This window comes from Alosa sapidissima, chromosome 15, assembly GCF_018492685.1.
Source record: "Alosa sapidissima isolate fAloSap1 chromosome 15, fAloSap1.pri, whole genome shotgun sequence".
In the NCBI taxonomy this organism is placed as follows: Eukaryota; Metazoa; Chordata; class Actinopteri; order Clupeiformes; family Clupeidae; genus Alosa; species Alosa sapidissima.
Window position 1 is genome coordinate 20,683,131 of NC_055971.1, and position 27,812 is coordinate 20,710,942.

The 27,812-nt window shown below is 44.9% G+C and overlaps 1 protein-coding gene across 4 annotated transcripts; it reads left to right on the top strand.

The window, feature by feature from the left end:
• Nucleotides 1-408: 408 nt before the first annotated feature.
• sipa1l3 (signal-induced proliferation-associated 1 like 3) lies at nt 409-27,676 on the top strand. Of its 4 annotated transcripts, none has more exons than XM_042063686.1 (22): nt 409-566; nt 9,022-10,533; nt 10,693-10,823; nt 12,305-12,493; nt 13,083-13,257; nt 13,502-13,605; nt 14,066-14,223; nt 14,455-15,043; nt 15,677-15,951; nt 16,091-16,348; nt 16,804-16,956; nt 18,372-18,484; nt 19,438-19,553; nt 20,770-21,203; nt 21,511-21,717; nt 21,891-22,065; nt 22,350-22,539; nt 22,679-22,828; nt 23,177-23,303; nt 23,839-23,844; nt 24,480-24,561; nt 24,729-27,676. In XM_042063686.1, exons 2-22 carry the CDS (start codon nt 9,243-9,245, stop codon nt 24,873-24,875), a joined length of 5,070 nt encoding a protein of 1,689 aa, XP_041919620.1. In that variant the 5' UTR covers nt 409-566; nt 9,022-9,242; the 3' UTR covers nt 24,876-27,676. The 4 variants fall into 4 exon arrangements, with proteins under 4 accessions (XP_041919620.1, XP_041919622.1, XP_041919623.1 ...); XM_042063687.1 differs by lacking the exon at nt 409-566 and adding an exon at nt 1,074-1,161; XM_042063688.1 differs by lacking the exon at nt 23,839-23,844.
• Nucleotides 27,677-27,812: the final 136 nt, after the last annotated feature.

Consider the following 27,812-nt stretch of genomic DNA (forward strand, 5'->3'; position numbering starts at 1 on the left):
ATCCAGTGCACACTTTTCGGCATATGACCACATCAGACACCTGGGATTTCCCTTTTGAGTTCATCTCTGCCATATGGGTTATCACTGCAAGTTTTTTTGTCATAAACGTTAATTGCAGAGGCTGACAGATTTATAAAATTAAACATATGTTTAGCAGGTTGAATAGGCTTGGTCTGCTTGATAATGGTAGCAAGCCATCCTTTTGTGGTTGTTGCAATCTATTCGGTTTGAAATTTCTAAACTTTCTAAACTTTTCAGTGGTTTTAGTTCATCGATAGCAATTGCCCATCCTAAAAGTATGACCGTGTAGCCTACAGCACTTTGCACTAGGTTGTCAGTGTGTGTAGCCTGTCTGTGTATGCACATGAGCGCGCGCGCGTGCGTGCGAGGTGCCGACCAGACCAGTCGGATTTTGTTGCCAGCAGTCAAGCCACCCAAGCTGGAAAACCCTGGCGAGCTACTGTGGTTAACTGTGCCACTGGCGTTGGTGAAATATCGGAATTTAAGCCCGCCATCGCCGTTTCAATTTAAGTTTAACTTGCAACGGGGAATACATATCTTACAAGGTAAGCTTTCACCTCCATAGCTTCGCATTTACTACACATCTTGGATCACAGAAAGCGCCTCAAAGTGTCGAGTTAACAAGCGAGGTGGCTAGCAAATAACTAGCCAGCTAGCTAGCGGCAAGATAACTTGGCTAACCCAGCTATCCCATCGTTTGTTCAGGGATGTTAATGTAGCGTTGGTCGTGTCAAGAAAGCCTGTATTATTTCTTCACTGTTGCGCTTTTTGGAAACATCTTGTACGCGTAACGTTAATCTCTAGTTGTAGTAATTTTTTTCGGACATAGCCTTGGATTTTATGTGTATTTGGGTTTAATGAATTGAATTCTAGGAATGAAGAGAATCCTGTTGTAGTCCTTCCTGATCTGCTTCATCCATTTGCGCACGCGTTGTCTGTAAGAGTGTGTTGGACATTTGTAGTTTTTACTTCCGCAAAGTTGCCATGATGGGAAAGCCATTGTTTCCATCTCGAAACTACAAGTTCCATAAAATTCCTCATTTGTCTAACCAAACTCAAGCGGTAAAAACACAGCTAACTAGCTGTGCTGATCAATATTATTATTATTATACAGCCTTGATACGGAGAGTCGTTATTCAGGTAACATATTTTGAAATTGTGCAATGGTGCTCTCCATCTGTATTTGAACTTTATATTGGAGAAGTCTGTAAATTCCAAAGTTTCTATATCTATATCGTAGCTACCTAGTTAGCAACGGGAACTAGCCTGCATTATAGTAGCTTCAACGCTAGTGACCTGTTGGTTTCAGTCAACATTCAGTCGCACATTGTTTGCATATTAACGTGATTTAACATGAAACAAAACAAACTATAAGGTGCATGATGAACCCTAGCCAGTCGACTGTTTTTTTTTTATCTAACAGTAGACGAGAGTTGGAATGCAAGAAATGTTCGACATGGGGGCGAGAGGTGTGTGAGTGATTCAAATCCTGGGTTTCATCCACCGTGTCTGTAGGGAATAGACAGGAGATAACGTTAGTATCAGTCTTTTTGTTATATCTTAAGCGAAATCAAAAGCAAAACATGAAAACGAAACAAAACAAAACCAGGATATCGTTAACCTGATTCCCGAGTTGTTTGTCTAGTGAAAGAGAAACAACTCGCGAATGTTTGCTGGGCCGGTTCTGAGGTTTTGCATTTTGCGCTTACATCTGGAAGATATAACGTTTGCCCTTTTGCAATGTTTATATTTGTGGTTTCTGGCTTTGTACTATATTTTCTGTATTACAAAGTGCTACTGCGTATTGGCTTGGTGAATCCTGACATTGGGGATTTACTCTTTGTTAAAAGAAAAAGGACAATATTTTTGCTGTATTTACCATGGAAAGAAGTAGTTAGCCGGGATTCTACCCGATTAAAATTGTTATTGCTTTCATGAATTATTGGGATGTTGCTGTAGAAAAGGAAAGTATAATTTCTATTACTGTTGTTTTGTAGACTACATCCAGTTATGTACACTTTCTACAAATTCCTTATGAAGGACAATCCCGAATTTTGAAAAGATAGACAGTATTTTCCAGTATTGTGTATTGCTGCTATTATTGCTAAAGGCTGCAAACTCAGTATGTGAAGAGCTTTCTACAATTACACAATTTAGGCCTACAATGTACATTAAACAAAAGCAAACAAAAGCTATTCTGTCAGGCTACCTTTTCTTTTGTTATATTACATTAGTGTTGGGTGCATATTTCTGCCCTTGTGTTAGTTAAGTAAATTTAATTGTTTTGAGGGAAAATCCAGTTTTGTGGTCTCACCTAAATAGGCCATTCTCAGTGGCAGATACAGTCTTATTCCTGACATCCTTGGTCACACCTCTCTGGGTGTATTGAGCCTATTAGGACAACACACCCCCTCAGCATGATGGCCAGTACTGCTGTTGCTGACAAAGAAATTGAATGATATTGTTCTGACAGCTCTGGCACAGTGGAATGCAGGGCTCCTCAGCATTCCCTAAATCCAATTTTAACTGGTGTGTTACGGTACTTTTCAGAAGCTTGGTTAGTTAGCTTTGTTTGTATAGTACAATATTAGAATGTGAGAGGGATGGTTTACCGAAATAATACAGATTTATTTATGCACATTGTTTCATAACTGCAGGTATATTCTGCTTGAGTTAATATAAGCAAAATGCAAAGACATTCTGACAGATTTAAACACAGATACATACAACAGGCTCATCTGCATGTGTTACTGACACCGTGGCTTGCATATGCATGCTTGGAAGTGACTTTTACATAGGCTACTTTTTGAACTAAGGCTTTGCACTTCAGTGTTACCACAAGTCTTAAAATGTTTAATTTAGTTTCCAGTGTCGGTTGTGTTGATAGTGACATCCACTCATTGTGTTGGAGGAAATCTTGGGTTCAGTGGTAGGACATTTTTACATGGTATGGCACACATGTGATCAGTATCCTAGTCAAGGCAGTAATTCTAACACTAGGCTACCTTTTGGCTAGTTTCAGTTAGATTAGATTCTTACATTTTTTTAGTGGATAATATTCTGAATGTTTATTGGGTCATTCCACACTAAAGATTTTGCTGAAAAGTGTACATGTACATGACACCTCTCAGATTTTGCTGCAAAGCGGTAAATATATGCCTTATGTTACCAAACAAAGGAATCTGAAGTTTCAGGTCAATATCTCAAACGGTTTGCCTGTGGTGTCCATTTGAATTTCGGGTGCCACGGCCCTAATTGACACATTGGAATTTCACATTTCATCTTTTGCCATTTTGGAAGCCCATAACGTCAGTTCTAATAGTGGTAGAGGGCTGGGGGATCTCTTTCATGGGGGATAAGGGGTTAATCCGTGACAGTCTCAGTATTTAATTGTTTGCCATCACTGAGGATAATACTAAGTTACAAATATGTATCTTTATCTGGTATAAATCCCGTTAGGATCATCAAGTGCCCACATGGTCATTTGAGGGTCCAAATATGGGGTTCCAAAAGAGTCACCTCTGCCGGAGAGGGTTTTTGGACCCCCATAAAACCCCCACCAGTGGTACCATACCCTTCAAATTCATTTTGGCAAGAGCAAGGTTCCCACATATAACAAATAATCCTGTTTAGAATAAATATGATCATTAATTGTGGTGCTAGGGCCACCCAAAAAGTGAAAAATCACACATGCCTTCAACATTTTTTAGGACTTTTTTTAGGAGCACCTCTCACCCAAACAGTAAGGAATGTTGATTCTGCCTCCAGAATTGTGTAGTATAGGCTACAATGAACTACCACACCAGTTTCCAGCCCTCTACCACTATTAGAACTGACGTTATGGGCTTCCAAAAATGGCAAAAGATGAAATGAAATTCCAATGTGTCAATTAGGGCCGTGGCACCCGAAATTCAAATGGACACCACAGGCAAACCGTTTGAGATATTGACCTGAAACTTCAGATTCCTTTGTTTGGCAACATAAGGCATATATTTACCGCTTTGCAGCAAAATCTGAGAGGTGTCATGTACATGATACCCACGATATTGGCTGTTTTAACATGGAATGACCCTATTGTGACTACTGACTACTTGGCTGCAAGCTGCAAGTAAACCACTTGAGTTCAACAGCTTTTAATGACAACTAAGCATGTGGGAAATGGGCTCTTCCTATGAGCCCCTGAAAACTGCTGTCTTCCTGTACCGTCTTCTTACACTTCCTATGCATGACCGACTGAGCTGAAGTGACTGTCTTTGATGTTTGGGATGCTTTGAAATTGTGTAATGCAGGCTAATTGAGGTACAATTACGCATTTAGCCCGGCCAGACACTACTGAATGACTAAATCAGCCCCTGAATGTTGTATTTCAGCCAACAGTAGTGCTATATTAAGACAGAAAATCTGATCTATCTAAAGGGCATTTCAGTGGATCTCAAGTGGTATAACTGGTTACACCACCTGACAATGGCTTGCGGGGGATTTTATAGATAGGGAAGCAGAGCTGTAGAACCGCCACCCATTAACATTACCACATGCACACACACAAACACAGAGAGAGAGAGAGAGCACGCTATCTGTGTGCATGTCAATTCAAGTAAACATTGGGAGTGGAGGGAAACTGAGAAGGGATTTCCAAACGGTGCACTACACACTAGATCAGCTGTCATGCTCCTGTGGCAGTGAATGGATATTTTGAGGTTGACCCCTGTCTCTCCAGTCTACTATGGAAGTCTACACTGAAGAATAAATCAAGCTGCTATTTAAATATATACAGTATGTTATTAATAGAAAGATGTATGTATATTGGGTTTAAAGCAACAGAATGTAAGTATTTGTTTTTTGCCCTTGCTATCTAGTTTTAATGTACTGGGTACACCGTTATCATCATTTTCAGTGTGTAGGCTTCCATGAAAGTCCATAGGACTACCCTGTAAATGATACTGAAGGGGTACCCAGTGCGTTGACAAGTGATTAATAGGGTCCTAGGGTCGCTAACTAGAAGCAATTAATACTATCTAGGTATGCTAGGCAACAAGATAGCGCTGTTTGAATTTAATTAAACGAACAGCCTACTTTTAGTCACTTGGCAGACTCATGGAAGTAGCTTGCCAACAGCTCTGTGTCATGTTGTTTTTTTTGTAAAGTAAGTCAATTCAGTTGAATCTGCTAAAAATGGTGATGGGTGTTGATGGCCCATCCCTTTTGCATTCATTAATGATAGACCTTTCACTGGCATAAACAAACATGTGCATTCCTAAAGCATTTCCAGTGGCACAGAAAACATCATTGAGCAAATGTGGTCAAACAAACAAAAAAAAAAAACATGTTTTAAAGTAGACATTTTGTAGAACATTAAGCTAAAGTCCGATACATTTTCATTTAAAAGTATCTGCTTTGGTTTTAAAGGTATTAACGGGAAACCCAGATTGAAAGAGTATACTAGTCATGTTGTCTGTCTGTATGATTCTATTGATATTGTCCAGCATTGAATTTGATGTGTGACAAAGTGTCTGGCTTTATTGGTGTAGCCAAGGATGATGTTTGTGTCTGGACGGTAGTATTCTTTTAAGCCTGTCCCCCATAGTAGTCCCCTTGGCTAAGGAACAATGTACCAATCCTGATGCACTGACAGCTTGGTGCATGCTCAGTGCTCACTCTTGACACTGAAATTGGGTAACTAAGTGGTGTGGTTAGAAACACTGGACTATCCTAAAGACTTAATGGAAGGGAAAAGTATAACAGTTGCCAGTTGTCTTGAAGGGTTTCATCCCATCTTATCTTTTGAAGCTGTATCACACAATATATATTAAATTTGACCGCCGTGCAGCGAACGTTTAGTCAGAGTTTTTTTTTCTCAGTAATTTTGTGTCAGCGATTCCCGGGACACTGAAAGACCAGGGTGCACGAAACTTGTTGGGCATGTTGAACCATTGTTTTTCGTTTTGATCCGTCACCCCCCTGCCTGACTGGACCCCCCGAAAGGAGGGTAGGGTGGACACAGTTTTCTGTGAATATCTCAAGAACCGTAGGGCCTAGGATTTTTTTTGTATGTTGATCTCAAGGGGCCATGTCAACCCATTCCATAACCACTCATTTGATGTATAGCTAGTTAAAAATGAAAAAGCAAAAATTAGATGTTGTAATCAGAGGTATCTTTGGCTTACAGGTTCAAAACTGCACAGAATTTGAAGTGTAGGATCATTATGACACCCTCTGCATGCCAAGTTTCGTGAAATTCCGTTCATGGGGGACCATACAATAAGTTAATATATGTAAAAATTTAAGTATTATGTTGTCTTGTATTTGTATGTCGCTTTGAACAAAAGCGTCTGTCAAATCACAGAGACACACACACAGAGACACACACAGACACACACAGACACACACAGACACACACATGCACACACATGCATAAACACACGCATAAAGACACATGCACACACATAAACACACAGTAGACATGTAGGCATACATACACACAAAGGCACGCATGCACCCAGGCACACACACACACACCACACACCCACTCACAAGCCAACACACGCACACACACACACACACACAGGCACATAAAACACACATACATGCAGACAAGCAAACACACACACACACTCCCCCCATTCCCCCCACACACACTCACAAGCGAAAACACACACACAGAGAAACATACATATACACAAAAGCAAACGCTCACACTCATTTACATACACAAAAGTTGCAAGAGTAGGAGATGGAGACAAATTGACAATCATGATTTATTTTTGCGGAGACTATGTGCAGGACTGAGCGGCGGTCATATTTTGTGCCGCTTTGCGGTACATATGTAGTTATATATTTGTATACTCCTTTGCATTGTAACATGCTCTCTTGACACGGGTTTGTTGCTGGACTTTTGCGTATGAACCCAGGTATTTATTAACTCTTCAGGTCCATTGTCCTGTATGCCCTTTAGAGATGTTTCTGTGGTCACCCTCTGTGATTCTCCTGTTGGCAGTCCGATCCAAATGCTTTGATTATGTGTGAGTGTCTAATTTGCCTTCTGCAGACATAAGGGACCTCACTTGTGAGATTGAAACGTGGCCCCACTTGCTTTTCAATGACCTGGTGACTCGTATCGCCATTGTCGGTAAATGGCCTACTCCCGCCTCGGCCTGTTGTCTGGCCTCATGAATGGTGGCTGGCTGTTGAGTGTTGACTTGACATATTTGTGTTGGAATTATTATGTGCAAGTTCTATAGTCTACAGTTTTTCTCCTGGCAGGCCCTAGCCTGCGTCTTGTTTATTTCTTCTTAAGCGTTTGTTTTTACTTTGGAAGATTGGCTCTGGTTAGACTACAGCCCCTCTAGCTTGGGAGGGGTGTCCTCATGAGCTGGCAAACATTTAGTAAATAGAGCAGTGAGCATTCACAGGCTTTATCAAGCATACTTTAATACTTTAACTCATTGAATGCCAAGCTGTGCCAGCAATCTAGACCATTGTTGATGATTTTTGTACAGCCACAGCATATTCTGTGTTATAGCTATGAACACATACAATGGCTCGATTGAAAGGTGAGACTTTAAGCTCTCGTGGGTACAAACCGTGTATTTCTACACGCCTCTGTTCCTGAGAAATCCCAAGCTAAACAGTGGCTAGTTTTCATCAAAATCGCTGTTTTTTTCTAGAAATGGAGATATAACGTCTTTCATGAAATATGAAGTGTTGCCTGTTACTTACTTGTGTAAACTTTCCGGGAAGTGATCAGCGAGACCTGGCGAGACTGCCACCTAGTGATAGACCCACGAAAATGCCCTGGTTTTGACCTGACGTGCATGTGTCACTGATTCGACCCAAAGCGGCAACCGAGTTATGATAAAATGTCCAGATTGTGCGTTTTCATGAGTTTTCGATCGTCATATATTTCATTTCCATTCATTACAGAGTTCCCAAAATCACATATAAGGTGTGTTAGAGTGTCTAGTTTTGTAATTAAAAAAAAGGCTAAAAACGTAATATTACGTTTTTGGCTCTCAATGAGTTAAGTGGTTTAAGACTTCAAATGTGAGATTATTTTTTTTACTGTAGGTTTTCCAAATCCCTAAGAAGTTGTAGGCCTACTTTTATTTTGTCACGTGTTTGAGTTGTTGGTTTTCCTTATGTATTAATGTATGGATGGCGCTGGGTCTGCTCATTGTGACCTAACATGTCAGACCCCCCTGTCCTGTCATCAGTTTTGACACCATTTCCGTATCTGTCTCCCACCAATGCTCGCCAGGCCTTGAATGGTGTATCAGCACAGCTGTGCCTTTCTCCCTTGCCCCCAAAACCTTCAGTGCTGTCAAGGCCAAGCTATAAATTGCACCAGTTGATACCGTTCTACTTTTGGCTTCTCCATATTCCTTTTAACGGTGAAATTTGGTCATTGGAAGGATATTTTTCATTGCAGTGTATGTGCTAATCTGAATGTTGCAGTAATAATTTATTGCACAGAGTCGTCAGATGACCTCGGACTGGGAAGTGGTCAGCTGACTCATGTTCTTGTCATACCCACAATGCCTTGTAAGATGACCCAGTTTGTCAAGCAGAGTTAAGGTTACTTGTGAGCCAGCGCCCTTGTCAGATCCCTCCCTCTACTAATGCCCCCATCTATCAGCTTCCTTTATTGTGAGCAAGGCCTCGCTGCCTCCCACACAACACTTCATCATCATCTACCAGAAGCCTTTGTCTCGATTGTGGGAAGTGAATAGAGAACACTGGTTCACTAGTTAAAACTCAAGACTTACTTGTCATGAAGAAAGGGCCTTTTGTTGCTGTGTGGTTTATGTGATGTTTGTGTGTGAGCTTTAAGTTGCTTTCTCCTCTCTTGTGGGCTGCTGTGTTTTGTTGACCATTTCGTTAGCCCTTCGGGCGTAATAGGAAGGGCTATTGGTGGTTAGTGAGGTTCCCCTTTCACTGTAAAGCACTTGGGGTGTCCTGTTGAAGCGCTAAATGGCAGTTGTTGTTGTTGTGTTTGATTCACAGGTTGAGCTGACAGCTGAGCCAAACTGCTGTGACTGGAACAAACTCAGAGGTGGAGCAGCCTGGCCTCCCCATCCTGAACACCTCCATGTGGGCAGTGCGACCGGCGGTGGCGGCGTGGATCCTCAGCCCTGCTCCCCACTGCCCCCTCAGCCCGCCATGCCCTCGGCCCGCTCCCTCCTAGCCTGTGCTGCGGCTCCGAGCGCTCGCTGGGCCCCCTAAGCATGTACACAGACTCAGGGGTGTGTGACACCCCCCCAATGCAACAGCCCTTGCAGCTGCTCAACGGCCACACACCCCCAGTCGACCACGCTGCCGCCGCCACCTCTGGCCAGCCTGGCCGCGTGTCCGTGCCGAAGATGGGCGTGCGGGTGCGGATCTTGGAGTGGCCGCCCCGGCGCGAGCAGTCCCACGAGTCCCTGGACAACGGCCAGTGCTCCTACCCGCTTGCTGATGAGCGTCCCTCGCGCGCCGCCGCCCTGGTTCGCATGCCGTGGCGGCGGGGCCGGGACGCGGAGTTCGGCGAAACGGTGGCGGTGGGCTTCCGAGGGGGCATGGCGTCGGCGTCGGCTTTCGCGCCCCTGCGTCAGCGCTCCAGCAGCGAGGTGACCCTCAGCGAGCAGGACGAGGCAGAGGCTCAGAGCCGCGCCGGGCTAATCCGCGAGTACGGCAGCACCTCCTCCATCGACGTGCAGGGCATCCCCGAGCAGAGCTTCCTCCACATGCTCAGCCACTTCCAGCAGGAGTGCCCTGGCCAGCGCAGTGGCTCTGCAGCCCAGCCGGAGGACACTCCTGACTCTGGCACAACCACCGCCGCCAGGGAGGAGAGGGCAGAGAGCCGCGGGAGGAGGAAGAGCGGCGGCACAGAGTCCTCCCTCGGCACCTCGTCGCTCTTCCGCAAACTCCGCAGCTCAAGCCGCGGGGAGATCATAACGGGCCGCGAAGCCGACGACGGCCTACCCGCGGAGCACAGCGGCACCTCCTGGGTCTGCACGAGGAGCTTCGGCCACTACGACGCCCAGAGCATCCGGTTCGACCTGCTGGAGGCTGGCGCGCAGCGCGGCTTCCAGACCCAGCGGCGGAATACCGCCACAGGTGCGTCGGCCGCGTCTGTGTCCCTGTCGGCGTCCACTCGCACGCTGGACCTGGGCGGTTTCGAGGGTTCGCCCAGGTTCAGTGGCGCCGACGAAATGGCGGCTAGAGACTCGGCCTCCCCCGCTGGCCCTGCCGACCCTGGCAGTCCTCTGCTGCTCAGCTGCCCGCACTTCCTCAACGAGACGGGCGGGCACATAGAGCGCAACCTCAGCTTCCTCGGCTCGTTGGCAGAGCAGCGGGAGGCTGGCGAGGGTGGCGGTGCAGTGGGCAGGCACTGGCTACGCTGCAGTAATGCCAGTGTGTCAGTACTAGAAGTACCGCCAGACCAGCAAGCTTTACGCCTTGAAAGACTCCGACTTCCCTGCATCGAGCATGTGGACCTTGGAGCACGCTATTACCATGACCACTTCCTGGGGAAAGGTAAGTTCTCAAAGGCTCTTAACTATACCCCCACACAGGGCCTTTTATATGCTAGTCACACAAGAATTACTAACAGTATAGCATCCACTCAAAGTCTCCAAATGTGGGTCAGTTCCTGTGTTGGGTCACTGTAGCGGCTTTGCCTCTCTTCACTTCCAGAGCACTGCAACTACTTTGGGACGGACGACAAGCTGGGTCCGGTGGCTCTGAGTATCCGCAGGGAAAAGCTGGAGGACACCAGAGATCTGAAGGATCAGTACCAGTACCGCCTCATAGTCCGCACTTGTGAGGTGTGTGTGTGTTTTCAGTAGGATGTTGAACTTTTCATGCATGATGATTGATAATTACAAGCCATGCTGCCATATTCTTGGACGTCTTGCATTTCCCTTGCCCCAAGTACACACACACACTCACACACACACACACACACGCACACATACACACTGACACACCCTCGCAGTGTGCCAGTGGAAATTTCCACCTGCTGCGGCCAGACAGGGTCAAGCCAAGTCAAACAAAGCACAGAGCTGCCTGAAAGAGTGGCATCTGTAAGCCCTTTGTTAGCCGGTCTCAATACTCCTCAACAGCACATAGCTGTGAGTATCCTCCCTCCCACACTGTCCCTCTAGTTCCCACTCTCTCGCTCGCTCTCTCTCTCTCTCCCTCGCTCACACTTACACACTCACACACGCTCTCTCTCTCTCTCTCTCTCTCTCTCTCTCTCTCTCTCTCTCTCTCTCTCTCTCTCTCTCTCTCTCTCTCTCTCTCTCTCTCTCTCTCTCTTTCTTTCTTTTTCTTTCTTTCTTTCTTTCTTTCTTTCTCTCTCTCTCTCTCACACTCACACACACGCTCTCTCTCTGTCTCACACACACAAACACACACACACACAGAGCTAAAGAATCTGTGGAATGGAGCCTCAGTAAGATCTGACTCGCATAGTAAGAAGAAAATTGAATTCCAAGCCATGCACATTGCTTCAAGAAAAACATACTAAGATAGTAAATAGCATTTTAGTTGCAGTTATAGTTGCGGTATACACCCTGTAAAATATGTGTGAGAGAGACAGTGAGAATCCAAGTGAGACAAAGAGTGAATGGCCGTGGAGCTGTTTTTGCTGCTTTATTCTGTTGGTTTTGTTGGGATTTCATGGCTGCCTTGCCTCGTCATATTTGTTCTGCAGGAACAATGCAGCGCACACACAGACGGGCGCACACACACACACACGGACACACACACACACACACACACACACACACACACACACACACACACACACACACACACACACTCGGCCTCATTCACATTCACTCACTTGTCCCACTTGCCTCAGGACTTCTCCCTTTCTCACACGCCCAGGCTACACAATGCAGTCCAGTCACATGACCAGCTTCCCCCGACATCAGCAGCCTCCATTCACCTGTCATTACCCTGGCTCGCCACACTCTCCCTCTCAAATCCACCGCCATTAAAAAACACAGTTGCTCCTGGACAAGTAGAAACCCTCTCACTCATTGTCTCTTGACAATATACAGTGCCCTACATTTTATAGGCTAGGGTTAGCTGAGGGTTGACTCATAATTTTGCAGCCATCTTAGTGCTGCATTTGTTTATATGAAATGGCATATAAATATGTTTGTTTGTGCTCAGTTGTGCTTGCCATAGTGCAGGCCCAAGGGTTGATGGGTCACCTTTCCAGGGGTAATCTCCTGCAGTATTATTTTTAGTTGGCAGTGGCGCTAATCGAATGTGATGTGCGTGTCCTCCGGTGCAGCTGGTGACATTGCGCGGGGCCATACTGGAGGATGCCGTGCCCTCCACAGCCAAGCATGGCACCGTCCGCGGCCTTCCACTGAAGGAAGTGCTGGAGCACGTTGTGCCCGAGCTCAACCTTGCGTGCCTGCGACTGGCCCTCAACACGCCCAAAGTGACCGAACAGCTCCTCAAACTGGACGAGCAGGGGGTGAGTGAGAGTGTTAAGATATGTGTGTGTGTTTGTTCGTATTGGAGGGTTTGCTTTTAGTGACCATGGGTATGTCTGGGCTGGCTAGAGAAAATGGACTTTGAAGTATGAGTGTGTAGCATTAAGCTGATTAGCACTGGGGCTTAATGGTTTTTGGCAGTAATCATGTTTGTTGCATGGTGATAAAGCCCTGAAGTATTTGTTTTATGTGTGAGCGTACTCTGTACTCTAACTCTTTGATGCCTCTAACTCTTTGATGCCGTTTGCATGTGGGAATGGAATGAGGAGGCATAAAAATCCATCTGCATCAAATAATAATAATAATAATAATAATAATAATAATAAGCTTTATTTGTATAGCACCTTTCATACACGGAATGCAGCTCAAAGTGCTTTACATTTGAAGCAGTATATACACAAATATACACTTCCTGATTGATATTGTGTGTGTGTGTGTGTGTGTGTGTGGATGTGTGCGTGTGTACCTGTGCGTGTGTACCTGTGTGTGTGTGTGGATGTGTGCGTGTGTACCTGTGCGTGTGTACCTGTGTGTGTGTGTGTGTGTGTGCATCTGTGTGTGCCTGTGCAGTTGAGTCAGAAGCATAAGGTGGGCATCCTGCTGTGCCGGGCGGGGCAAAGCACAGAGGAGGAGATGTATAATAACGAGGAGGCCAGTCCTGCCTTCAGCACCTTCCTGCAGCTGCTGGGGGACCAGGTGCTGCTTAGGGGGTTCACCAAGTACGCCGCCCAGCTCGACACCAAGAGTGAGTAGCACGCACACCTGTTCAGAAATGCACATGGAGTTAAAATAAGAATAGAAGCCATACACACCTGTTATTAAACTGAGGAAATCACCTCTAAAATGCATCTACAAAGAAGAGGATTTTAGTAATGGCTCTCCATTCACAGCCATGTGAGAAAACATACAATAGGTCAACATGCCTAGACAAATATTAACCTCTGGTGTGTGTGTGTGTGTGTGTGTGTGTGTGTGTGTGTTGAATGCAGCCGACTCCACTGGTACTCACTCGGTGTACACTACCTACCAAGGCTATGAGATCATGTTCCACGTGTCTACTATGCTCCCGTACATGCCCAACAACCCCCAGCAGGTAAGACCTCGCCACAAGAATCACCACCCTGCCACGTAGCATTTGGAAGCTTTTCACTCCATTCATTGCCATTGTGAGGCATTCTTACTTAACTTGCTTACTTGGAAAAATTTGCGATGCATTTGTTCAGTTGTCAAATTTCAAAACAATGAGTGAAGAGCCATGACAATGAACAAGTATTTTTTGATAAACTGCGGCAAAATAGAACCTTCAAAAAGAATTTGCAATTTCTGTAGGCCTTCTCATAAACTCTAATCCCTATACCCTTACAGTGGGCCACTTAACTCTTTTTCTGTTTAACATTTAATACAGCAAATGCAAATCTGATGAAGCCCTTTGTTGTCCTACGTTTAGCTCATGGTCTTCCCCTGTCTCTCCATCCTTTTTATATCCATGTTATCTATTTAGACCGTAGAATTGTCCTGGTCCTCTGTTATTCATGCCTATTTATGCCACACAGCTCCTGAGGAAGAGGCACATAGGAAATGACATCGTGACCATCATCTTTCAAGAGCCCGGCGCACAGCCCTTCACTCCGCAGAACATCCGTTCGCACTTCCAGCATGTCTTCATCATCGTGCGCGTGCACAACCCTTGCTCTGATAGTACCAGCTACAGGTAATAGTCTCTTCACACCCGCTACTAGCTCTTACTTTCTGCTACCTGCTACTAAGGATGGCAAACCTTTGCCTAATAAGTGAATTCGATGTAATACAGCAAGCATTTGAATCTTGGTAGCAGTAATATTGGCATATTATGGCAAAAACCGACTAACACAAGATTGCGTACAGTTCGTTATGTACCATAGAGCAGAGCAGCAATTTGAAGTGCTTGTCTGTCTCCGTGCAGTGTGGCTGTAACCCGCATGAAAGATGTGCCTCCGTTCGGACCGCCCATCCCTCCCAGCAATGTGACCTTCCGTGACCCCGAGGCCTTCCGCAGCTTCCTGCTGGCCAAGGTGATCAATGCCGAGAACGCGGCGCACAAGTCGGAGAAGTTCCACACCATGGCGACGCGGACGCGGCAGGAATACCTGCGCGACCTGGCCCAGAACTGCGTCAGCAGCACGCCGCTGGACACCTCGGGTAAGCTCAACAACCTCATCTCGCTGGCGTCCAAGCGGCGTGAGCGGGTGCGGGCACGTGACGGCGCCGAGCAGGACTCCGTGGGGGCGGTCAGCTGGCGTGTGTTGGCGCAGGACTTTGCCGGTGGCGGCTCGGCGGACCTGCCGTGCGCACTGGGCATCTCCAAGGAGTTCGTGCTGCTGGCCGACCTCGGCACCAAAGAGGTGGTGTTCAACTGCTTCTGCGCCGACATCATCGGCTGGATGCCAGAGAGGCTAGCCCTGAAGATCTACTTTGGGCGCGGGGACCACGTCTCACTGCGAGTGCCTGAGGGCTGTGCACAGGACATCCGAGAGGTTGTTCAGAGACTTAAGGTGAGGCCTCCAGCTGTTTGTTTGCGCTGAAGTTGGCTTAGGTGTGTCTGGCTCGCCCTCCTGTCTGGGCATCTGGGAGGGGAAAGTTAAGCCACTAAGGGAACATGCACCTATCTTGCTGTCCTCGATAGAGAGGCTTGATGTTGGACTCTGGACATTGTTAATAAGTCAGTGCAACTCATTGTAGCAAAACAATAGCCAAAGAGCATGAAATCCCTTTCACATTATTCCCTTTCCCTCTCATTATCTTCTAGCCAAACTTTTACATTTTGCCTTTTCTTTGTAAATGATGATGATTATATTGGAAGACAATTCATTCTATTGAATTATATAAATTCAACATAAAATATGAGCCCAAAGTGACAACAGTTTTTTTCTTACAGACAACTGTTGTTTATAGTTAGAGCAAGAAGGATGAAATTCATACCACCATGTGGCTTTCTGCCATACTAAGCAGTAACAATGGCTCCTTTGGTTGTGTGAATTGCTTAGCTGTTCTTGTGTTTATACATCATAGGAATTAATTGGATTGTTGAAATAACACTTACTCCTCCTCTCCCTTTTTCCATCCCACTCGCTCTTTCCCTCCCTCTCTCTTTCTTTCTTTCTTTCTCTTTCTCTCTCTCTCTACAGGCTCTGACGGTGGGCTGTGAGACGACGGACATGACGCTGCGGCGGAACGGCCTGGGCCAGCTGGGCTTCCACGTACGTGTGGACGGTACTGTGTCCGAGGTGGAGGAGTACGGGTTCGCCTGGCAGGCGGGCCTTCGGCAGGGCAGCCGGCTGGTGGAGATCTGCAAGGTGGCGGCCGTCACGCTCACGCACGAGCAGATGATCGACCTCCTGCGCACGTCTGTCACCGTCAAAGTGCTCATCATCCCACCCAACGAAGAAGGCGAGGCGCGCAGGTCAGACAATCACAGCGGGCAGCGTAGAAAACGAGAATGTTTTGGGGTCAGGAGAGCTTTTGAACGTTGGAATTGGCAAGCACATTTATGAATATTGCAACAGTATTTATACTTGTGTGTGTGTGTGTCACATGTGCAGGGGGTGCACAGAGGAGTATGAGATGAAGGCGTTAGAGCAGAGGGGTGAAGTGGAGCCCCTGGCCGCTGGTTACCCCGCCACCCTTCGCCAGCCTGTCTGGCGCTGGGACCGGCCGCCTGGCACCAGTCCGCTCCCCGTGCTGGACTCCCGCTCGCACAGCTGGACCCCTGTCGTTGCGCCCATGCCCCTACCTGGACGCCTTCACAAGGCCATGATGCCCATTCCCTACCGAGAGCCTCAGCACCCCTCCAGCAAGAGGTAGGACAGACTCCTCAGGGGCAGGGCCCAGAGAAATGGATCAGACAACATTGCTGCATTTGCTCTACACATAATCGCTTCATGGACAATTGCTTCTGTGTTAACACCCCTGCTTTGTCTAGTGTTATTGTGTGCTGCCTCATAGTAGGATTGGCTGCATACGTAGTAGTAGTCTTCTTACGTGCATACATAGTAGTAGTCTTATGTTTGTTTTGCTAGTATTTGGCAGACGGTTTTGTCCAAAGCGACTTACCGTATATAAACATAGCATTATTTGTTTCAAATAAAGTTGAAAAGCCTACATTAAGCATAGTAATAAAAATATCCATAATGATAACAATAAAATAGCAACAATGGAAAAAGAAGCATTTAAAGAGGCACGTCTAATTTAAAGAAGCAAACGCCTGCCCTGGTCCTTTCAGTTAAGAAGTGTTGTTGCTGTGCTTTGGTCCCAGGCCTGTGAGCTACCCGGAGAACCATTACAGCATGTCTCCACCAGTAGGCAGTGACAGGAGCCTGCCCTTCCGAAACCCCTCCACCAGCTTCTCCAGCCCTGGCCCAGGGCCAGGACTCAGCAGGCCCTTTGTGCACTACAAATCCCCAGACAGGTCAGCGCCCTCTTTTCACAGCGCCAAACACAGACAGGTTTGGACAAGCAGAGCGACTGCTCGAGGGTGCATGTGCACTGCTAGAGGAGCAGCTAGAGTTCACTCTAGTTCCTGTTTCTTAATTCAGACCGTAGTCTGTTGAGAACTAGGTAAAAGTAACACTTCTAACTTTTAGTCTGATTTAACAAGAGATTTCTGAAGACTATAAAAAGTATAAAGTGTATAACATTTTAACTAAAATTGGATTTTCTTTCATTCGTCATCAGAAAAAGGAAAACAGGGAAACAGTGGAGTTACAGCAAGGGTGTTTCCATATTTATAAAGTACCTGGTTGCTTATCCCAGTGAGGTGTCATTGATAACATATTACTGTCTTATTAATAAAATATTAACTGACTTGGATACATTACTAGGTAGGGTAGCATCTGGACGTTTATCTGTCCAGTCCGCATATGCCAGGAAGGAGGGATCTGAAACTAGCTGAGCATCCTAACAACATCATATGTTGTTGTCTAATAAGTTACTAGCTTCAGTCTGTGGGGGGAAAATATAGATATACAAAATTGTGCAGTTGTTTGTTTGTAGAATCGGCTGTCTCAGTACAGTGTCTAGAGGTGCAGTGTTGTGTGATTGCAATAGCGTGTTGGATATAGCCATGTGTACGGTGACACTCGTGTAAGGAAGCCCTAGGCATGCTGTTGTGCACACAGTAGCGTGTAGTTTGCTTGTGTGCTGGTCTTGCTCAACCTGTTTTACATGGCAGTGAACAGTGAAACCCAAAAGCAAACAAAACAACTGCAGTTGTCACCAACTGCAAGTCAAAACTAAGTCTAGAAATTAAGATGTAGCTGGGGTTTTGGGGTCCTATTTGTCGTCACTATATTCTTCTTACTTAATGCTTTAGTTACACACTTCATATTACATACACTTGAATCATCTGAATGTTTGAGTGGTGTCTGCTTGGCAAATATCTGCCAACAGAGAAACTGATCATTGTGGGTGTGTGTTCAAGACATGGAGCAGGAGGGCTTCGGCACTCCTCAAGAGGGTGAACTCACTTTGTATCCGAAGGTGCTCTTTGGTTAAATAAATCAAATTCTATGCAAAACAGGTTCTTCCAAGGCACTCTTCTTGAATTTAAAAAAAAATCGAACTTGTATAATAATGTCAACATGTTTCGGCCAACATGGCCTTCATCAGGGTAGAACAGAGAACGATGTAGTGTCCCTTGGTATTGAATTATTAGGGATTTTGCAAAGAATGTGATGGCCGGAAGCCGCATGAAATAAAGAGGTTTAAGAAAATGCATTTGGTTTTAATAAGGTTATTTGACACAAAAGGGTGGTTGATCCAGCAGTCTTTTTTGTCTCAAATGTTCAAATCCAGTATTTTGTGTTTGTCTGTACATTGCTGCAGGTTTGGCACCCAGCGCAGTCTCATGTATGAACCACCTCTGAATCTAGACATTTCCAGTGGAGACTCCTCAGGCTTCACAAGTCAGGAAAGCACCATGGAGAGGGCCAAGAATGGTATGCATACACACACACACGCACACGCACATGCACACACACACACACAAACATGTGGCCTGAAACCAACACAGTTTTTCAGCATAAATGCATTTTAATATATGTTTGCATCCTAATGACTAGTTACCAACTATGTCAACAAATGTGTGCGAGTGGAGTAAACACAGAACTTCAAGCTGTGGTTATGAATATGCCCAATTAAGCTTTGCAGATAATTTCAGGACTGCAGCCTGAAATGTCTATTTTTATACATTTAGAAGTAAAGTAGCAGCATACTCCCATTCCAGAATAAGGAATCTGAAGCTGTTCCTGATGTTTTGTGAGGGTAAATCCAATAGGAGCTCTAGTCTTATGAGTGAACTTTGAGTCAACTTTCTGTATTCATCTACTAAAGCTACTGTCACGGTATGACTTATGAGAGTGCATGCCAAGTGCTACTTGAAGCCTGTGGATTCCAGTTCAAGTATGTTCAAGTGCAAAGACAACATCATTGATTGATTTCCCCCATAATCTTAGCACAATGGAAGAAGTTTTATATTGAGTGTTTGCTCATTGAAACCCAAAAAGTATTTCAGGTCTTTCCCTTTTGCCTTGATTGGTCTACTCAAAGGGCAACAACACCCACCAGATTTTGGATGGGGGGGGTATGATAGATTCATTCATCTTGTTTTACATACTGGGTGTAATTTCAATATGTAGCAACTGGATTTGAGCCTGATCTGTTACTAAGATGTGTATAAACAAAACAAACACACCCAGGTATGACGTTGGGGCTGTTGCTGCAGGCTGCATGTAGTGTGCAAGATGTATTGTGGGCAAATAAGAGCCCTAGAGAGAGATCTATAAGTCAAAAATGTTTTGGAATTTTTTTAGAACGGTATCGTTTTAAATCCAAGTCCTCTTGATGCGTTACTTTTGTGACCGTGTGCGTGTGTGTTCGTTCCCCCTCTCAGAACCAATGTGGCATCTGCCTGCCTACACTCGTGGTGTTTCCGTTGGCGTTGTGAACCAGAGGAAGCCTCGCCGCCAAGATACACCAGAGAATCAATCGCCCAACCGGCATTCAAAAGTGAGAGAACGGCACACAGCATAATTAACCTCAATAAACAGATCTTTGTTATGCAGTAACTAGACCAGAATTACACACAATTATCTCAAAGACCCACTCAAGCTCTTTTCACATGTCCATTAGGTGACATAAGACTCATCATGAGTGAAATAAACAGTGTACTTCTAGTGTAGCTGGACAGTGCACCAGCTACAATCCTGACTGTATTGCAGGGTGGACTTTTACAAATCATTTTGGAAAATAGCTTTAATCTATTTTGCATGTTTAGCTTTATCAGAGAAGCAAGCTAACATGTCAGAGTTAGCTATCTTACATTAGCATAATATTGCTAGCCATTTAATAACATTATCAAACCATATTCATATTGGTCTATCCCACCACTGTGTTTCTAACAATTGTAGAAAGTGATAGAGAGCAGATATATTACCATTTTGATGCATCACCTTTTAGGCAACCTTAGCTGAATTACTCCAGTATTACAGCTAGCATGGTGTAAATTGAAGTTAGACTCATATGATAGCCCTGTGCCTAAACCAGGAGGAGCTGAATGTTGGTAGGGGTCAATTAGTTCCCCACATAAGAGATGTGGCAGTGGGGGTAAATATACATACATGCCAATTCAAGGCTGCAAAGGAATTTGTTTCATGAAAAAATGTACGAAGATGTACCTTTGGGGAACTAATATGAGGTTTTTTTTTAGGGGTTAATCAATGGCTGGAGTGTCTCTTTAAGGCCTTAAATACACAGTGCAATTGGTCAACACATGTTCTTACATGTTGTGTCGGTCTGTAAATCCTTGAGGATTTAGCTTGACTCAACCAGTGCAGCTTGCCTTTTAGTGAATAGTATGGAATGGCTTTTACCCCAGTTTCTTAATATAAAAAGTCATAGCTCTTTAATCTGTGTTTACTGGATCTTTTAGTTATCATGTATCATGACTAAGCAAAGTTAAAGGAAGTGGCTTTCACCATAAAGCCTTCCTCTTGCCTTCACACAAATATTTATCTATGGACCCTTTCAAGAGAGTTCCATTATCAGCATCATAGTTGGCCCCACAAGACTTCCTTTTTAACATTCCATATGTTATCTTAATGCAGAGGAAGTAGATTGGGGCCCAAATAGAACGTTCAAGCATTGTTTTTGTTTACCTTGTTGAAAGGGTCTATAAAACTTTGTTCCATCTGTTCGTCCGCTCTTTCTGCTCTGCTCGCTCAAGGGGGAGGTGCAGTACTCCAGCCACTCCAGCAGCAACACCCTGTCCAGCAACGCGTCCAGCAGTCACAGTGACGAGCGATGGTTTGACGGTTCTGGAGGCAGCGCCGGGGGCATGGGGGGCCTCGGCGATCCGTCAGACCCAGACCCCGAGCAGCTCGGCGCCAAGGGCAGCTCCAGCGACAGCGGCATCGACGCCAGCATGCTGCACACGCCCAGCGCCCAGGGGGGCAGGGTCAGCCGCGGGCACACTGCCGCCTTCTCCAAGCCCCTGACCGGCTCGGCCACCTACAGTGGGCTGCAGGAGCTTTCGGGGGCCGTCAGTTTGGGGGAGATGAACAGGAGGGACTCGTCTCCCGGCATCCCGACCAAGAGCTACCGCACACGTACAGTCACAGCACCCGGGGGAGCCAGCAGCAATGACTGCTTCAAACCCAGGTGGGTGTGAGCGAATTAATGAGTCCATAATTATCGGAGTATGTGTCTTTTATGTGTTTGTACACTGATCACCAGAGAGGCAATTGGAGAGCACAAAAACCTAGGGTCAAGTCCTGGTAATGTTACAGAGAGTGAAACTTATTTCATTGAGCCGCTCCAAAATGTAATGTTTTTTTCTTGGCCTAATGTTGCACCTTTCCCATTTTTCAAAAATTAACTAAACCTCTTTCAATTGGTGGATTTGAGGTCATATAATTTGAGATCCTTTTTTATAATGGTTGTATTTGTGTGGATTTATGTTTGGCAGGGCCTACACCCCACAGAGGTATAAGACCCCCACAGCAGAGAAATCCCAGCCCTTCAGACCCTCCACTGCCACAGGCACTCTAGGCACAGCCCAGTCCTCACCCAAGGCCTTATACGGGAAACCCAGTAAGGCTGCATGGCAGCAGGAAGGCCCCAGCACAGTGGCCAGTACCACTGGAACCAGCGGTTCCGACAGCAGCAGCAGCAGGTTGGCCCAAAAGCTATATATTACACTGGTCATCAGCCTATCAGTGTTAAGCTCATATTGCTGATATATATGAGGGGATAGGTTTTTAATGTGCAACACAGTCCAAAACTATACCTAGTTTGAGAATTTGTGGTTTGGCATAAACACTCTGGGGATTTTTGTGTGTGTGTTAGCAAAAGCAGGCAGGTGGACATGAACAGTAAAAACGTGTTTGGGCAGCCACGTTTGAGGGCGTCCCTAAGGGACCTCCGCTCGCCTAGGCGATCCCATAAGAGCACTATAGAAGACGACCTGAAGAAACTCATCATCATGGACAACCCTGCAGACCCCACCCCTCCCAGAGAGAAGGTACTTCTCACTCTCCCAGAGTTTTAAGCTATGTGGAAATCTGTAGGTTCTGAGTTGTCTTGAACACAGCCACACGGCACTCTTCCAATGATGTGTACTGTATTTAATACAGCGGCCACATGTGGTATAATGTGGTATTACAAGAGAGCCGGGTCGCCACATAGCCCCTTTTAATGTAGCCATCATTCTCTGCAATGCACATAAAATTCTTCATCAAAAGAAAGACATGATTGATTGACACTGCTGTATGATATTTAATATGTTGGCTATGTTGATGCGTGCAGAGTCAGCGGCGTAACCTGCAGCGCACCTTCTCCGACGAGAGCCTGTCGAGCAGCCGCAGAGGCCCCAGCTACCCCACCACGCCACTGTTTGACTGCCACCCCGCCTCCAGCGACCTCCTCTTCAGCTGCACTCTCCCCAGCCGACGGCACAACCACTCGCAACACATGGCAGTTGTGGGCGGGAAGAAAGGTACCCGTGCATGAACTCATCTGCCACATCTGTTGCTATTATTCACAATAAAGGGTGTCGTTAAATATCGGAAAATAAAGATTATTTAGTCGAAGTCCTACCACATTTCTTGTCCAAACCAGTGTGTGTGTGTGTTTAGTGCCACTGTCAGCGTCTGAGGTGTCCCTCTCAGAGATGATGGATAAGGTGCCTCCACTGCGGCGGCTGGACCCAGGGCTGATGCCGTTGCCTGACACTGCCTGTGGCCTGGAGTGGTCAAGCCTTGTCAGTGCTGCTAAAGCATACGAAGGTAAGAGTGTGTGTGTGTGTGTGTGTGTCTGTTTGAGTGGACCTACATAGAGGATTTGGATGCGTATGTAGTCCATTCAAATTAAAGTTGCTGCAGTTAAAAAGCTGGTGGTTGGGAGTGGGCTGTAGGCCTACACCATATAATCTGTTATGCCTTAACCCTTGTGTGTGTGAGAGCGAGTGAAAGAGAGAGTGTATTTGTGTGTGTTTACTGTTTGGACACCGAGTACTCCATTTGATGCACACATCATGGAAGCTGCCTTGTCTCCTACGACATCTCTGGGTGGGAATACCTCTAATTGTTTCCTTACTTGTTTTTCATCTGTGTGTGTGTTTGATTGTGTTCTAGTCCAAAGGGCCGTGTCTCTGTTCTCTCTGTCGGAGCCAAACACTGGACTGCAAGACAGCCAACCAGCGGCCAGCCCTGTGCACTTCCACACGCCACAGACACCACGCACAACCCCCACCTTCAGCAGGTACACATCTTCCGTCATGTAGTTAGCTCTTTGTATTTTGATTTTGAAGTGACTAAAGATTTTAGAGAGTAGTGCTCTAGAATCTTTGTCTATGGAATGCATTTTGTCATGATTGCCATCATGATGGTGAACCCTTTGCTGAACTACTCCATACCCCTATTGCGTACCCAATAAATGCACTCCCAACCCCAGCACAATGCAAAGCTATCGCAATTGTCCTTTGCAATGCTATTGAACTGACACCCAGCTTTTCACAATACTTTACACTGTAATTACACTAATTATAATACACTGTAATTATTGTTGTGTAAAACCAGTTGTGTGGCAGTGGACATTGTGTACATACAGTCTTTTTTTAATAAAATCAGATTGGTATGCAATTGTGATATTGTATGTTTCTACTTGTGTATTAGTAGAGGAAGCATAGTAGGATTAATCTGAAGTACAGTATAGAGATGTTTGCACGACTGCACAAATTAAATGCAAGTTCTTTTACTTGAATGTTTTCGTGGAATCCCTGATGTGACCTGACAAGCCCCAGGTGAGAGTGCATGATGGATCATGTGTAGTTGTATGTGTAGTTGCGTGTGTGTGTGTGTACTGTAGGTGTAGATGTAAATACAGGCTTCCTTTTTACATACCCCAGACTTTAGATAATCACAGTAGTTTGTTTTGCATATTCCTCCCTTGCTAATTTCTGGGGTCCAGGGTATCTGTTGATATTTGAATGTTCTAGAGACCTTATATAATATATAATAATCTAAGCTGTCATAACCAGGACATCCTTACATTTATCTTGCCAGCAAAATCAAGAGTAATGCTGTGTGCTCTTTTTAAAAAAAAATGACCTAGAAATAGCAACAGATTGTGAATAAACAAAGGTTTTGACACCATGTCAAACGCCTATGCTCAGTGTTGTCCTAGTTGCTTGCTATTTTTTAATACCCCTTGTAGTACCAGGTCAGTAGAGGAATGCTGCGTGGGTACTTTGAAGATGACTTGAATCCTACAGAATTTCACATAGCTCCTTTTAAGAAATCTTTTAAAAACAAAAAAATGATATTTAGTAAGTGAATTGTATAGTATTACTAAGCAATGTTACAAACTGTGCTGTATGTGTGTGTGTGTGTGTGTGTGTGTGTGTGTGTGTGTGTGTGTCTTATATGTTTGCTACAGTGATGAGGTGCAAGGTGACCTGTCTGGACGGTTATACCAACTGGAGGTAATGCTGAAGCAACTGAACAATGACCTTGAGAAGGTGGGTCACATTATGAATACACCTCAATAGGACTTTAAGAAAAAAGCTCTGCTTTCCCGGTAGTATTTTCAAGGATGTCTGTATTGTGTGTGTATATAATGTAGTTGTGTGTATGTATTCAGTTTTCTCTCTGCTGTTTCTCAATTTCTGTCTTATGTCTACCCTAGGAGAAACAGGATAAGGTGGCACTGCTGGCAGAGATGGATAACTTGCGGCAGAACAACCAACGTCTTCAACAAGAGTCCCACACCACCTCAGAACAGCTTCGCAAGTTCAGTCAGATGTTCACAGACACTGACTCAGATAGGAAGTGAAAGAACTTCAGGGGGAGAGAGTATGTGTGTGGGCAGAAAAAACAAACAAACAAACAAACAAACAAAAACACAGGGACCGGTGAATACAGCAAAATGCTTATATTCCTCTCTCTCTGACATTGCATTCCATCTAAACAGATCCTATGGACATCTATAGCCACCCCTTCACTAAGCAGCTTTAGACCCACCTAGCACTGCTTGAGCTAAACCCCCAGCACGGTTGCTGAAGGTAAAGCCCTATTACTGGTTACTGGTTCCGGACCCCACTGTTCTGGCTGGCTACGTCCCGAATCACAGTGAACACATTCCTCTTGGAGCAGTGTCGCCCTGCTCCACCCAAACTGGAGTCAGTCTGCACTTGTTTCCCTTAATTCTTTTAGTTGCCTTTGGATGACTCTAGGAGTCTCTCTTTTTGTTGTCTTTACTTTGCTTACGTACTGTTTGAACTGTGTAACTCTCACTGAGAGAGGCCTAATACTGTACCTGAAACCATTCAGCCAAAAAAAAAAAGGAATAAGGAATGAAATAAAATGCAAAGTCAATATGATGAGTCATAGGAGAGACCGAGGTCTCTGTCTCGCACAAAGCTATGGTACTGTAGAATTCAAGTGTGCTGTGATGCTCTGAGTCTTCACAGACAGTACATGTATGCCACAACCATGCGAGTGTTCTGCAGTGGCGTGCACTTGGGGGAAGGGGGATGTCTGCAACGCCCAAAGCCCTTCTCTTATTGTCACAGAACCAGTGCCCCTTTTTTGTGGCCAAAAAACAAAACAAAAAACACTTCAAATGCTATGCAAAACCTATGGAATTCTATGTGGGCAGGCACTGCATGAATTTCACATGGGCATCATTTAGGAAAAAGGAGTACATACCTATTTAGCCCATCATCATGGATATTATTTAAGACATTTGCAAAAAAAAAAAAAGTTACCAGAGGTGCCCGTGCATACCTCTACACCTGTAAAATTATATGCAAAACACAATCATGGCAAGATGAGGAATAGGCAATGATTACTAGTGCAATTGTTAAATAACCTTTGAAATCTCAATACAACTTCTTACAGGTTGGATCAATGAAGTTACAAATGCTGATTTCTGAAATATTAATCAAAGATAATGTCAATGCTACTTTACATCAATCTTCACTTGTACTTATGTGACCTAGCTAGAGCTTGAACTAGTGTATTGTGGGCAGTTCTACAGAATGCAAAATTATTTCGGGGTTCAGAAAGGAGTAAGAGGGCCTGAACAATACTTTTATTAATTGTTAGCTATCATGGGCCATCTTGCCAAAGCTGTTTTTACTAGGCTGTTGTGCCAATGTTTGATGGGTTATATAGCTACTCCCCCCACACGGTGGCCTTTTGAGATGCGTTGGGCCCCTGCCCTTAAGTCTGTGCACGCCCCTGGCATAGTGCGTCGGTTTTTATAGATGCAGGTAACTGAGGCTTTCTGTGATACCATGTTGCACAAGTCCACTTTTTTCTGGAACCTTCCTACTGTTGAGTGAAGTAGGGTTTTTATGTACAATTTAATATCAGGGGGTTAGGATCTATTATGTAACACTAACCAAACACATCTCAACAGTCGTGCTTTTTTTTTACTCTTAAGTTGTTTTGCTACAATTAAAACTATGTCTTTTACGTTCTTGACGTAATTAAATCACTTACTGTTCAGCCTTTCAGTGGGGGGCATGTTGTAAGAATCTCATTTCCCAAGCGAACTGGACTTGGTAGTGACTGGAACCTGCACTATATATGAAACACTTAGTCCCCATCCATTCTCCAACAGCATGCAGCACGCTAGCTGAATGAACCACCCCTGGTGATTCGAGCGAATCGTTTCTGTCTGACCTCTGAATGTTGCTGGAAATGGATGGAGCTACTTAAGTTTGTGTTAAGTGACTTCACTTTGCATTACTAGTTTTTCATTGTGCCCCACTGAGAAGGGTAGATATTCAGACACGAACTCAACCATAGCCAGGCACTGCTTTCTCAGAGATGACGCAATCATGCACACTTTGTATCAGTTGTATAGAAATACTTTGGCAGCAACTGGACCACTCTTTTTATACTGTGATTTCGTCAAGGATCCTTGCAACAAAAATAATGCCTACACTCTGTTTTGGCAGGACTTGCCCTTGTGTGTGCTGTGCTGTGATTTAAGCCTGTGTGTGTATGTGGAATCATGGCTGTTTTCACACTGTTTTCTCCAAATCCCAACTTGACAGCTGCTGCTACCTATAGATAAATTTCATAGTGGAACTCAAAGAGAAAAAAACCCACAAAAATAACCCTTATTTACAATAGAGAACAACTGTAATGTACTCAGTTTTGTGTGTGTGTATGTGGATAGGGGCTTAATTGTCTGTGATCTTTTATGAGGTATTCTAGGTGATGAGACTGGTTGAAAACCAATAGCTATTCTTAGAAGTGGTTTAGTGCCTGTTGTCATACTCCCATGGAACAGTGGATGGCAGCATTATGCTTGGTTGGTGGATGATTATTTTGACTAAACCCATTCCTACAGGTACACAAACTGTTGTTGAGCCCGAGCATCATTCGTAATGTAAACCAACTCAAAGCTTTCGCCCTTTTTCCCCTAAGGACCCTGCCTGATATTTATAATTATTTATTGATTATTTGTACAAGGGCACGTTTGTGCAGTCATCTTGTTACCTGTGATGACAAGGTGTTTTTTTTTTTTTTTTTTTTTTTTTTTTTTTTACTTTTGTTGAGAGTCATTACAGACTCCAAACCTCCACTTTACTCTAGATGCTGTTTTGTTAACTTTTCTGATCATGTTAGACTGGGCTGTTAGGTACAGTGTTAAATATGCAGTCTATCAAATAACTTCTCCCGTTTCTCGCTGCAAAATTAGTTGGTGGCCGTCTTCACAGGCAGCATTTATTTGTTTTATGGCCCAAAAGGTGTT